General features: G+C 40.2%; 1 protein-coding gene across 2 annotated transcripts in view; it reads right to left on the bottom strand.

The window, feature by feature from the left end:
* Nucleotides 1–1085: 1085 nt before the first annotated feature.
* EFCAB2 (EF-hand calcium binding domain 2) overlaps nucleotides 1086–14191 on the bottom strand; it is a 31450-nt gene continuing 18344 nt past the window's right edge. The window contains exons 3-8 of one of the 2 annotated variants that reach the window (XM_066180411.1): nucleotides 8411–8483; nucleotides 7518–7562; nucleotides 4284–4363; nucleotides 2607–2649; nucleotides 2440–2506; nucleotides 1086–1323 (exon numbers count right to left, since the gene is read on the bottom strand). In XM_066180411.1, the coding sequence (XP_066036508.1) occupies nucleotides 1187–1323; nucleotides 2440–2506; nucleotides 2607–2649; nucleotides 4284–4363; nucleotides 7518–7562; nucleotides 8411–8483 (445 nt within the window). In that variant the 3' untranslated portion in view covers nucleotides 1086–1186. The remainder of the gene's footprint in view (nucleotides 1324–2439; nucleotides 2507–2606; nucleotides 2650–4283; nucleotides 4364–7517; nucleotides 7563–8410; nucleotides 8484–14191) is intronic. The other variant, XM_066180412.1, reaches the window with a different exon arrangement.

Here is a 14191-nt window from a genome sequence, read left to right as displayed (position 1 = left end):
CAGGGAGTAGGGCACTCTGCCTCTCTGTGTCAGTCTTCCCCAGATTTCATCAGCTGATGAAGGCTGTGGATGACAGAGAGTTGGAATATGCAGTTGGGACAAAGGAGAGGTAGAACATAGTACAGGAGGAAAGCAAACTTGATAGAGAGTAGTAAAACAGAAATGGGGTTGAGTAAAAAGTGCAAGATGCTACTCTTGAGGAGGACCTCATCAGCTGCTGGTTACTTTTAGAAGATGATGTAGGGCAAGAACTTTAGGGGAAAGAACTTGAACTCAAGTTAAAGAACAGCACTAAAGTAACAAAATTATCAAACTACAAAGGAGAAGACTGTGAGGTCTGTGGTGGTCTGCTAGCTAGAAGAGCTGAGACATCCATTCTACACTAATATCTTTCAAAAAATGGTGCTTCATCAGTTTATGACAATCAAATTCTCATCCTGTGATCCTAAGTTTTGAAGAGTTGAAATTACTGACTTTCAAACTGGTTACAAAAGGAGAACTGTTCATTGCCTGTAGTAACCAAAATGTTCTCAAGGATTAAGCTGACTATGGAAATGGTTGGAGTGTTCCCTGCATGTTTAAAATGAAAGCAAAATACCATGTCAGTGGTCTAGCGTTATAAACTAACTGGAATTAACTGGTCCAGTTCAACTGTCTGTGGTAAACAAAACACAGATACTTGAAAAACACTAGAAATTATAGACAGTTTTATGATCTATTATATAATTTCAAAAGGTGTAACCTACCTGGTTCCTTATTAGTTAAACACAAACAAGGATTACAGTTAAATATGAAAGCTTCATCTTACCAGTATTAGTCATCTTAAGATACTCACCTGCTTATTACATGTTTTCACAGATCTCATTTTCTGTTAGTTTTTCAAAAGCAATCATAAAGTGATTTCTTGACTTCATTAACATTATTTTTCCTGCAATTTTGCAACAAAATTCCATTATTTCTTTTCCAGACCTTACACAGTGTTTCTGTCAAGAGCTCTTTTTCCAGGTGTGAATGTATTTTTATATGCATATATATATATATATACACACAGACACACAGAACCCAAGAAAACATAGCTACACAGATTTTATTTCAATTATAAGCACCAAGTCACAAGCTGAGCTTTGACTTTAAAATACATATTTCAACTACCTGTCAAGCCATGGTGCTGTTACCAAAAGGCATCTCAGACATTAAAGGGGAAGGTCTTAGTTTCATCTACTACCAGCTTTTTACGGTAGTCTCTGTAGTGAAGAGTATCTGTTTCTGGATCTAGAGCAATGGCAAGCATGTCCTCCATTTCCTCTTGATTAAAGGGCTCACCTGAAAGACAGCAGAGAATAACACCTTGTCCTGTCAAAGACTGGCAAATTCCACTGCTTTTCCCTTGCAAGGATCTCTTTTTGATTCTCACACAGAGTAGAAAAGGAACAAAACTATGGATCTTATTCCTTCCCTTTTGCCAGTATAAGTCCTGCACACCAAGTGAGCCAGTCTAAAAGAAAGGAGACAGAGGATCTGGATCTGTCTGATATTCTAGTTCACAGACACCAAAACAGCCTGTTCCTCTCTGCCGTGGATTTTGAAACAACCATTTTTTCAGAGGTTTTTCTCGTGTGTACATTAGAAATGTTATCTCTTATTTGGCTATCCTTGCCCTTGTATTCACATCATTAAAGACTTCTGGTTTTTCTCTTCAAAGCTGTTGATGGCCTACTTCATCCCTCAGAAAACTAGGTTACCATCTGAGGCTAGGCCTTGCCTCAGAAAAGCCTGCACAAAGCCTGCACACCCTTTTGAACATGAGGCAGGTGGGCATGAGTCAGCCACGCAAGAAAAGCAGGCTCTTCAAGAGATATTGAGGATTACAGAATGTACAACTTAAATCTTGCCTTCGAATCGCTTTGTTTGCATGCGGTTCTAGAATTCAGATCAAGATAATGTAAGAATGAATGAGCACTGAACCCACTGAAACATCCGGAAATCTAAGCTGCAATTTTACGGGACAGCAGAAGAGTCACATACCTAGTGAGCACAGGGGTGTGCACAGAATCACAAAATACCCAGACATGATTGAATTATGAATAAGAATAAAAATCTCCATTTTATAATGTCTGCAAGCAGGCAGATAAATGCTCTTTCCCTGCATCATTGACCAGTGAAATGTCCTAGTCTGCAGCCACTCATCACAGCAACAGCATTGTCTGAAGACAGTGTATCTACTTTCTGCAGGTTTTGGCCTGCAGGATAAGGACCTCAAGGTGCATCATTGACCAGTGAAATGTCCTAGTCTGCAGCCACTCATCACAGCAACAGCATTGTCTGAAGACAGTGTATCTACTTTCTGCAGGTTTTGGCCTGCAGGATAAGGACCTCAAGGTGCCATATACATATGTAATGCTTTTTATTTAAATACTGATATTACAGAAGTCATGTTACCTTCTTCAGTCAAATGTTTGACCAGGTCCTCTTTGGTAATGTATCCACGTTTATTCTCATCCAAAGCCTTTAAAGAAAAAGAATAAAACTTGTGGGTTTAAGATTATTGTATCAAAAAGCAGCAACTTCTTCCCAGCAATTAGGTACTTCAATATTTCCTTACAGACCTCAAATGCATGTAGAATAACATCTTCTGGAATTGGCCGGAATCTGAAACCATGGAATCAGAAAAGTTAAGTTACTGTTCACCAGTGTTCTGAAAAAACTAAATATGACTACTAAAGGAAAAGGAAAGTTTATTTTCTATAAGAATTCACTAAGTTTTGTCTATCAAACATTAATTGCAGCCTGACCTTTTGGAACTGTCCAAATATTTAACTCTTACATCTTTTGTTGTACTACTGTTTAATTTCCATTGTGCTGAGGAGCCAGATTAATGTCTTCTGCATGTCTGGGCTGGCTTGGTGGGTTAGTAGGAATCAGCAGCAGATGAATCATTCTACATAGCCAATGCACTGAACAGAAATGGACAAACCAAGAAAACAAAGTTTTGTCCAGGTAGGCTGGTAGCTAGGCAACAGATCACCTAGTGGGACTTGGGCAGTCTAATGAGCTGATGAGCAAAGGAGGCTGGTAGCTATAAAAGAAAAGGTCTGTCACTAACAATTTCAGAGAGAGGGGAGAACTGGGCACGTGTGTGCATGCATATGCATGCTTGATTTCAGAGCTGGAAAGAAAGCTCAGCACAGCAATGGAGAGCTTCCATATCCCAGCAGGCTCTCACCAAACACCCGGAATACTAAAGAGAAGGAGCTGAATCCAGGGAGGTTCTAACTGCTTGACTGCTTTGTCTGGACCCGCCTCAGTCTTTTACTATCTAAAAATCAAACGTGCTAAGAAGAAGCCTCGGATTTTGTGATCCAAATCTCATGTGCCCTTGCTTAAGTGAACTATGGACACAGTGCCCCAAAACATGAAGTGGGTCTTGACAAGCCTGCACTAGCCTGGGGAAAGCGTGCAGAGGATATTTGTGTGTGTGTGTGTTTGCAAGAAGGGGCTGTGGAGGAGGAGGGGGACAGCCCAGAGCAGCAAGGCATCATTCTGTGGAAAGGTGAACACCAGTGTGGAGCCACAGCTACTTCACAGGTAGAATACCCTCCTACCAAAGGCCGTCTGTGTGCAAAATAACTTCTCAGATTGGACAAGACTGAGCTTCTCAAAAGCCTTGACTACCATATTTAAAATGAAATATAAACTCCTTGTAACTAATCTTGCTTTAGTGCAAAATGTCAAAATAGCACAAGTCCCTGAGTATGTTCAAAGAATCCTATGCACCTTTGTGACTACTTTTAGATCAGCAGTCTTTTAGAGTGCTAATTGTATACTTTCAGCTGTACCTGGAAGTCATTTTGAGAAATTAATATGAAGCTTGTTTCCACAGCTTATTTAGAAGACACTGTAACACTGTGCTCCTCAGTAACTGTAACTCATATGCTCTGAGAAAGCAATAGTTATGACCTTAATTTGCATACAAAATATTTCAGAGATACACAAAGCACGTTGAATTGCAATTCTGATTCCAATTAAAAACACAAAAGCTGCATATTATCACAATTATGATTATAAGCTGGTATTATTTATATCATCAGTACAACATAATTTAATGTAGATGAAGTAATTTTGAAACAAAATCTATGTAGCTAATGTAAAATGAGTTTAAATGACAAAGAAGATATATACTCCTTCCAGTTACCTAAAATTTCTGTAGATATGTTTACTTATGACAGAATCAACCCTGTCAGTCTGGAATAAACTATAGACACATAAAATTCACTTTCCATTACCTTCTATCAAGTAGAACTTTTGTGACCACTGGAAGAAATTTTTCCAGATGAACAAATCCACCCGGTTCTTCTACTTCCATCTAAAAATAAAACTTAAGTGTGGCAGGGTATATGACTCATTAGCAAAATAATCCAAAAACCAGAAAATTGGGGTTGAACCTTGCATTAAAATTACAGCATTAGACTTTGAGTATTTATATCACATATATATAACATCTGAGTGAAAGGCTTGTGATCAAATAGAAAGAGATTCGAGGAAGAGATAATATCCCAGGGAAATACAGGTCTGCTATTATAGACACTTGCAGCAACTCAATATTGCCCTCTTGTGCTTCAAAACCATTCATGGAAGGGAACCCAACACCAAGGAACTGATACTATCTGCCACAATAACTCAGCACAGGTTTAAACATTCAGGCTAAAGTCATACTAGTAAAGTCTATCAGGATCTGGAGCATTCCCAAGCAGTGTAATGTGAACGCTCATTACAGCAAACCATGAGCATGTTCTCTTGGCACGATTTTGAACTGTGCCACCCAACATTTCCTGCAGCAGATCCTGGCTTGGACCTTAAGGACTTTTCCCCAGCAGGATGCTTTGTGCAGCCACTCTGCATAAAACATTTACCAGGGTAAGTTTGAGCCGCTGTGTGCCAGCTGGTTTCAACACCCAAAGATGTTTCTGGGCATATTTAATTGGCTAGCTTGGATATAGCTCCAAGTCAAGTGCACCTTCATGATGTAATTTGTTGCTTTCATATTTCATAGTCAGAGAGAGTTGTCAGGGGAAGGACCAGAGAGGGAGGCAGACTGAGACAGGGCAGACCAAAACAGCCATAAGGCAGCCTATAAATGCTACTCAAAAAAGGCTTCCCTTTGCCTCCCAATAAATTAACAAATTAGTCCCAAAACACTGGGGACTTCTAGCAGCATTCTCACTGCATTGCTATACTTCCACAGGAGATAAGCAACACGGTAAAAACTGCTTTCTGTCACTGGGGTGCATCCCTTCCCTGAAAATTTTATGTTTTGCTCCCAAAAGGAGCCCTGTTAATTAAGCTAGCCTGTTCCCCTCCATGTTGAAACTGGATGCGTGCCTTGAGGTCTCACATGGCAGCAGCAACACCTTGCTAGGCCCCCTGAGACACAGCTCAGATTGAAAGAAAACTCAAACAGGCACTGATTTGAAATCTTCTAACTGAGCCAGGAAAAACTTAGTAAGGAATCTTCCTCCTGGGAGCTGGGTCAGAGCTGGGGCAGTTCCCGATACATCCAGTTGCTTAAATGGAAAGCGGCAACTGCTGCTGCATGCTCTTTTCCAGGGTTCTGGAAGGGGGTTGGGTGCTAAGGGAAGACAACCATCAAATCATGCTGCTTTAGAGTGGAAACTGGCTTGAAAAACACATTTTCTCTTCTATTTGGTGAACCTAGAAGAAAGGATTTTTAGCAAGGAAATGGAGATGTTGCGTGCTTCATTTTAAACCAAATGAAACCTTCTACCATTACAGAATCACTTGTTTTGCTGCTTGGTTGATTGAAAGATAAGATAAGATAAGATAAGATAAGATAAGATAAGGTAACAAAATACCTGGCAAAACCTAGTCCTGGGAGATGATCATCAACCTCAGCTTCCTCTGACATGGAACAAACAGCTTCCATTTCAGTCTCTACAGATCCAGCAACATCCTGAGCAGTTAAAATTAATCCTATTTCTAACACTTCTTACTCTTCCTCATGCTCGCTCCTGTTACACACCTCATTTCTCACTGATGTTTTTCTATATTTCCTCCTGTTTTCACAGTAACAGTTTTGACTTGTTCAAACTCTGTGAGTTTCACTCTATTTCTTTCCTTTGCGTACATCCACAGATCCCCAAACAACTGCATGGTAGCACCTATTATGTTTTGTATCTCTGTTTTCCCAGCCATAACATTGGGGTACTTGTAACACAAAGAAACAAAACCATCTTCCAGAGTTACCAAGCAGAGCACTGTACTGAACTCCAGGCATTGTAGTAACCCTTAGATTAGTTTTCACCATCTCTAGATTTAGCATTTAATCTTATCATTGTAAGTAGGCCTAGAGATATGATATTAAGTACAGAATTGAGTATAAGGCAATATAAAAACATTATATGATCATTTATAGAGATAATATAATTATATGAATGCTGATTTTGCAGATATGAATAACATGATGTCAGCATGTGCTAGTTTAGCAATAAGGCTAATAGGAAGATGAGACGACACAGACACATGTAGTGAGAAACAAAAATTAATCACATATGGCTAACAAACACAATTTTTTACCTTATCTAGATTAAGATAAAATGGTATTACCACAGCCAATTATAGTGGCTTCTTATCTAAATTAAGATATGTTTGCATTTATCATAATATATGAAGGGTTCCACTAGAAGACAGTGTTCTTCTGGTACTAAACCTATGCCAAAGCTTCATTTACAGGCACCATGAAACATTCTTAGCTATTTATTTTCCAGTGCAGTGTTCTTTAAGGTTAACCATTACTCTTGAATGTATTCTTTCTTCTTGCAGTATTTGTACTTTAATATTCTTGCAATCAGCATTTTCATACATGTTACACTGTTGTATCTAAATAAACTTCTACTTCACGGCTACATTGCATTGTACTTTTTATGTATTACTTATGTCACATTTTCACTAGTATTGAAAATTGGGAGGGAAAAAAAAATAAAGGCCAATCTCTTCTAGAGGAAGAGACAGGCCTTGAATTCTCCTGGTTCCCCTGGACTTCAACGGGGCTGTCAAAGCATCCCTTTTTCACAAAGCTGTATCTTCAGTGAGGAGTTGCACTGTTCATTTGCTGTAAAGAAAAGTCACTGTGGGACACTAAAAACATCATCTATATTAAGCACCATAATTTCTCTTTCCACTTTGTCTTGTTTGTCAGTGGGAGCTGGGACAATCTGGTTCTGAGAGTACAGAACCAGAGCAGACAGATTGCAGTATAGTGTTAAAAGAGCTTTCTCTTCTGCTGGTTCTTTGCACTTCCTCATCTGAAGCAGCTGCATCATTTTCACAAGACTTAGTGCAAGATTCTCACACTAAATTCTGATCTACCAGAGACCAGACAAGCCTAGTGAGAAGAGACTACTACTGCAACCATCCAAATTTTTTTGGAGCAGGAAGAAAACAGCAGGAGACAACAATTGCCAGTATCCTGACATACACATAAAAAGGAGAAAACACCTTACCCCACCCCTCAGCTCCAGCATTGTCCAATCCTTAAAGCAGCATGCCTGTTTGCAAAAAGAATGTGAAGTCTTTTTCCAACTTCTTTGTCCCATTTATTAACCATATCATGCCAAGGCACCAGCACACCACTTTTCTATTACAAGCATGATGAAAGGACACAAAAATTAGTGTAGGAAAAGACTGTGGAGAAATGTGATTAATTTCCTTACCCTACCACTGCCTATCACTGGGAGAATGAGAGGACCACTAGGTTTTGTGATGTTTTATGTCCTGAAGCCTGATTTACAAGCTTAAGTAATCAAGTAAGAAAAGATTCTTACCTATAATTCAGAAATCTCATACCTGAGAAAGACCTCATGAAGGACAGAACGTTGAAAGATCTGGCTAGAAGACAGCAATAACAGGACCTAGTTCAAAAAATGGCAGGCTTTCCCTCTGGGTATTTTTGGAATGCGATATATAATTTTAACACCTGCTCAAGAACTCATTTTTACTACTTAACCCTGCAATGTGTTTCTATGGAATGCCCACAAGAGTGAGATGGTTAGAGTTTGGATATCTGTCTGAGGTTTAGGACATTCTTTTTCATCAGTCAAAACCAATTTTCCCTCCATTTTTTTACAAATGTCCCTCCACCTTGGCACAGTGTCACAGTTCCCCTTCCGGTAAAAGAGAGTCAAAACCTCCTCATTTTAACCCATCAGTTGTTACCTCATCAGCCTAAAGGTTTGCTTCAGGGCAACCTTTGAGACTGTCTGTCTGCTGGAAACACTTCCATGACACTTCCAACATCTTGGAAAAGAGTTTAAGTTTCCCATTCAGGAAGGCAGAAGGGCCAAACTTGTGCAAGTTGAAGACTGAAAAAAATACAACAGATCTAAAGATCATTTACCTTATCAATCAGTTCCTGTACTTCTGCCTCATTTGGGAAGCAACCCAGTGACCTGACAATGCAACCAATCTCCCTGAAAGAGAAGGGAAGGGAAAGGAAGGGAAGGGAAGGGAAGGGAAGGGAAGGGAAGGGAAGGGAAGGGAAGGGAAGGGAAGGGAAGGGAAGGGAAGGGAAGGGAAGGGAAGGGAAGGGAAGGGAAGGGAAGGGAAGGGAAGGGAAGGGAAGGGAAGGGAAGGGAAGGGAAGGGAAGGGAAGGGAAGGGAAGGGAAGGGAAGGGAAGGGAAGGGAAGGGAAGGGAAGGGAAGGGAAGGGAAGGGAAGGGAAGGGAAGGGAAGGGAAGGGAAGGGAAGGGAAGGGAAGGGAAGGGAAGGGAAGGGAAGGGAAGGGAAGGGAAGGGAAGGGAAGGGAGCTTTGTTAATAAGCCTGCAATACCAGACTGTGGAGAAAGAATACAGATACCAATTCAGAGCTTGCATATAGGAGTGTGCACATAAAAGCACATGAGAAAATCTATTTTAAAATAGATTTTTAAGAATTTTAAGATGATGTCTCAGTAAGCAATGTCTACTTTTTCAGACATTAAATATTCTGAAGCTCCTTGAAATTGTTCTTGCAATTTTCCCCTAAAATTCTTTACTATTGTGTTGCACTGTACTGTGTGCAAGTTACTTTTACATTGCCGTTCTCCAGCTGTTATGCTTATTTTCAGAAAAGTCTATATTTATAGTAGTTAACAAATCACTTGGAAATCTACTGAGATGCAAGGTAACAAATAAAATGCATGCTTCCATTACATGCTATAAAGTTATAATTCTAACTGCATTAAAGAACAATTAAAAAAGGTCAGGAAGAAGGCAGCCTAGCTATGTCCCTGCTGTGCTCTCAAAGAGTCAAACAGAGCAACAAAGTGGCTTATCACCACTCTGTTTATGCTGTAAATATATTCATGGCTTGCATTTACTGCTGAACCTGGTGCAGCTGAGGCTCTAAATAAAATTCTGACCAAACTGGCAATGCCTCAAAGTAGTCTAAGATTAACAACATCACAGACTAGAAACAAAAGTATTGTAAGGCTGTAGTAAAGCTTTAATGAGACTTATGGTGAGATTAAAACCAAAATAACAGAAGCATTAATATAGCTTGTGACTTACAATTCAATTCAACAACACAGAAATTTAAGCCCATTTGAATATGTATTCATAGTGCTGGTGGTTCCCATAATCCAAACCTCTGTGGTTCCTTTGTCTTGACCAGTGGTGATTTTTTTTCATTTCGTGCAAAAATCAGATTGCCTAACAAAAATGATAGATACAAGGAGGAATGATCTTTGTAAAATCTTCTTCTAACAGTAAGGCCCTGAATGCAGCACAGCAAGCATAGGCAAAATTATATGTATAAGTCTATGGCCTGCTCAGACTGATCCCAAGGAGTTCCCATTCTGACTGGAAACATTTGAGAAGCACTACAGTAGACAGGAGAGAGAAAGGCTGGCTGCACAAAACTAGTTACAGAGCAAAACCCAATCCCACACATCCACGTGTTCTGAAATGAAACCATCTACTCTAGTGACCCTGCCCCTGTGGGTGTGAATGGCCAATGGCCTCAGGGAGGTCAGTCATTTAGACCCAGTCCTTGTCCATGCATCCTACTTCTAGTATGTACAGTATTCCATTTGTTGTTCTCACTCCTGCACTCCCTCATATTTTCCAACTACTTGTAACTATTCCCTGTCTCCACCAGAGCAACATCCAACACAAATCCTGCCTCCTTGTTGTCCCACACTATTTCTGCTGTCACAGACTGCCAGGGATGGGAATGCTGCCATCACCCTCCTGCCTCACTTCACTCACACCCAGCAGAACTGTGATGTGGCTGAGGTAAGTCAGACCCTAGAAAAGTCTGCAAAATCTGGCACTGCTGGATGCTGTATCTGGCAGTCTACATGCGAGCCAGCATGAGGATGTTGCTTGAAGTGCTTGTGGTAAAAAAGTCAGGGCCCATTTGGTAATAACATGGAGTTTAAAGGACCTGATAGGAAACCATTTTGCTCCCAGGCCCTTCTTCTCACTTAGTTCAGCAGCTGCAGTTTCTGCTCTGTAGTTTCTAGAATACAAAAATTATGGTTAAAATCAAGTTTATGATCATACAAGTTTTGTAACACAAATGCAATGAAAATTTTGGGTTGTGGTTCTCACCTTACATATAATGCTTTCAGTGACAAGATTTGCAATATCACAGAAGTCCTTGACTGAGGGACATGAAACAATAGCATCTTCCTCGTGCTTAATTTCTTACTAATTTGTACTAGGAATCATGGAACACCAATGTTGACCTGTCAAACCAGTATCGTTTTCCATTCTTCACATGTCTCACATATTTCAGGCGACAATACTGATACAGCTACAATTGTGGTTAAGAATTGTGCTGTGCTGCCACCTTCTGATACAAGATAATCAGCCATTAATAATCCCATTTGTGATACACCTCTGCAATACGAACCTAGGAATAATTAAACAATAAGTTTTTGTTCATTGTCTGTATCTGTACTACAAAAAAAAAAAAGTGAAATTGTGTATTTACTACATTAAACAGACTTTTAGCTGTGCCCTCTCTGAATGAATACATTCTTAGAAGAGTCTACTAGTATCATTTCATTGTTGTAACATTCTCCCAAGCTGTATATCCATATAAAACGGAGTGAGAAGTGGGGAAAATTCTACAGCTGTTTAGCCAAGACTGCAAATGAAAATGACAAACAAACAAGCAGTGAGAATGCTATGATGCAGTGAGGGCTGGGGGGTGGTAGTGGTGGGGGCTCTGCCCTGGGCTAGGCAGCCAGGACCCATCCTACTGCCCAGCCAGGAGCAGGGCACCAGGGGGCACCGGGACAGCCCCAGCCCCAGGCATCAGGCACATCCCTGGGCACAGACCAAGAGATTTAAGAGATCAGTCTCCCCTACAGAGCCCAACAGACAAGGGAACAGCAACTATACTGAGTATAGAGACATATCCTGATACTCTCCCCATTAAGTATAGCTGAAAAGCCATTGCTTCTATGAAATCCCTGCAATTTCTTAAATTTAGAGGCATTAGTAAGAGTGCATTGCTACAACCATCACATCAATATTTTGCACCTCCCTTTCCTCTCTGTAATGTAGATAAGCCGTTCAGAACATTTAAGTTTGTTTTTCAATTTGTCTTCATGAAAAATGTCTAATGACAATAATTTCACCAGTTCTCATACTCCATTGTAGTGTTTCTACTCAATAACTGATTCATAATTAAAAGGATATTCTTTTGAAATAAGTAATTGTAAATACGAAAAACTTCTCCAGTAAACTTTCATGACAACAGCTTATAACCTCAAAACCTGCTCCCTGAAACATAAACATGTGTTTTATGCATTTTATAACATAAGTCATGTGTATGAATGCTTGTGTTGAAACTAAGTAGTACTGTCAAATATTCAAACTTTTAAAATACCAGAATTAAAGGCATTTAGGAATTTTTACATTTGACATCCTTTGGCTCTGTATCTTGTAGCCAGTTATGCCCTGATCTGTCTAAAATGATTTTATCTTCCACTGAACTTCTACCTCCTTGCCCAGACATATATTTTGTCTGTTTTTCCATTGATGCCTCAAGAGGCTACTAGAACAGAGGCTAGACAGTGATAGAGGAATAAAGTAGGTATTTATTAAAAAGGCCTTCAAAGGATACACCTTGGGCAGTATAAGAGCCTGGCCGAGGCTACACCCAAGATGGGCAACAATTCCCAAGTTTTCACACTTCTATAAGTTTTGGTCCATTTACATATTGGGGTCAATTGTCCAATTAGAGCTTCAGGTTATGAATTCCCAGCCTCCCAGTTTGCTCTCTTCAATTCCCTTTATACTTTTTGGGCTTGAAGCTGCAATGGTGTCCTTGGTTCTCAGGCTGGAAAAGAATTGTTTTGTCTAACTAATCTGTGAGGAGAACTTCCTAACACTTTATATGAAGTTCAGAGTTATATACTAATGCAGTACAGAATCTGGATAATATGAAAGCCAAAACTTAAGGCATCACCATAACATTGCATGCTAAAGGTACAGTGCATGCAGTTCTCCCTTCAGACTCCCATGTGTGCACCACTTCCCCAGTTCTGGTCATTCCACTTCAAAAAGGAGAAATCTGAACAAAAAGAAGCACAAAAAAGAATGGCCAGAACTATAAAATAACATCTCCAAAGTGATTAAACACATCCAGACTCTTCAGCCTTAAACTACTGTGGATAGTAGACGAATGTGAAAACCAGGCATGAATTCATTAATGAAAGATTAATATAGAAAAATTGCTTACTATTTATCATAGCATAAAAAAGAAACCAGAGGCCACTCAAATCATAATGTAGTAGATGTAAAAAACCAACAAGAGTATTTCTGCATATTTGTTCAAGTCCTCTAATACCTGCCTCAGGAAACTACTTGGTAGCTCAGATGAGGGTACTGGGCTAAATACCACCTGGTGCAAATTTATGTTGATTTTTACATTAGTATTGTTATCATTACGACTCTTCATAACCAAATAATAGGCAAGTTTCTTCCAAGTCTCCTAAAAACACCGCACTGCCAGAGCAGCATCCATCTCCAACATTACCCCAGAGGAAAGATGCATTGTCATTGAGTGCAGGTAACTGACACACACTGGCAGGGACACCCCTTGACATGCTGGGATGTCCTGAAAGCCAGGGGCTTCATACAGGATTCAGGAACCTGTAGTGCCAAATGAGCTATCAGAGCAAGGATTTATTTGCTAGCAATAACTGTGGCCTTAGGCCTCTTGTCTATCTGCAGCTTCCTCTTGCCCCTTTACTCCCCCAGTCCCAGCATCCCTTCCTCAAGTAAATTTCAGTCTTCAACCACTGAACAATGCAAAATGTCTATTAAATGAGCAAAGACACACTTATCCAATCAGGGCCAAAAGGACTGCTTCAATTACATCTTCTGGTAAAGTAGATGCCAGTTTAGGGAGGCAGAACCTGTGAACCCATAAAGAAGGGAGACCACACTGGAGCAGTGTTTTGGTAGAACTTGTGGCCCTGCAAGGGACCCACATTGTAACAGCCTGATCCTGAAGGACTGTGTCCCATGGAAGGGACCCAGGCTGAAACAGTTTATGATGAACTGCAGCCCATGGGACGAACCCATGGGAAGAACCTATGGGAAGAAGTTAATGGAGAACTGTGACATGGAGAGACCCCATGCAGGAGCAGGGGAAGAGTCCTTCCCCTGAGCAGGAAGGAGTGGCAGAGACTACTTGTGATGAACCAACTGTAACCCTTATTCCCCATCTCCCTGTGCTGCTGGCAGGGTGGACATAGAGAATGGGAATGAAGTTTAGCCCAGGAAGGAAGGAAGGAGGCTGGAGGGAAGGTGTTTTTTAAGATTTGGCTTTAGTTGTCATTATTCCTACTCTGATTTGATTGGTAATAAATTAAATTTTCCCAAAGTCGAGTCAGATTTGCCCATGATGGTAATTAGTAAGTGATTTTTCCCTGCCCTTATCTTGATCTATGAGCCTTTTGTTATATTTCCTCTCCCACATTCCACTGAAGAGAGGAGTTATGGAGCGGCTTCGGTGAGCATCTGCAATCCATCCAAGGTCAACCCACTACAAAGATACTTGTCCAAACAGGGCCAAAATAACTGTTTCTATGACATTTTCTGTAAAGCAGATGTCAGTTTAGGGAGCTGTTTATCTCTAATGAGATTCTGTAATATTTTTGTGAATGTATTTACAAAC

The sequence above is a fragment of the Chamaea fasciata genome, unplaced genomic scaffold (genome assembly GCF_029207755.1).
Source record: "Chamaea fasciata isolate MVZ Bird 193981 ecotype frontalis unplaced genomic scaffold, bChaFas1.0.hap1 SCAF_3, whole genome shotgun sequence".
NCBI classification, from domain to species: Eukaryota; Metazoa; Chordata; class Aves; order Passeriformes; family Sylviidae; genus Chamaea; species Chamaea fasciata.
Note: the sequence above shows the minus strand (reverse complement) of the source record. Positions and strands in the feature narration are given on the sequence as shown.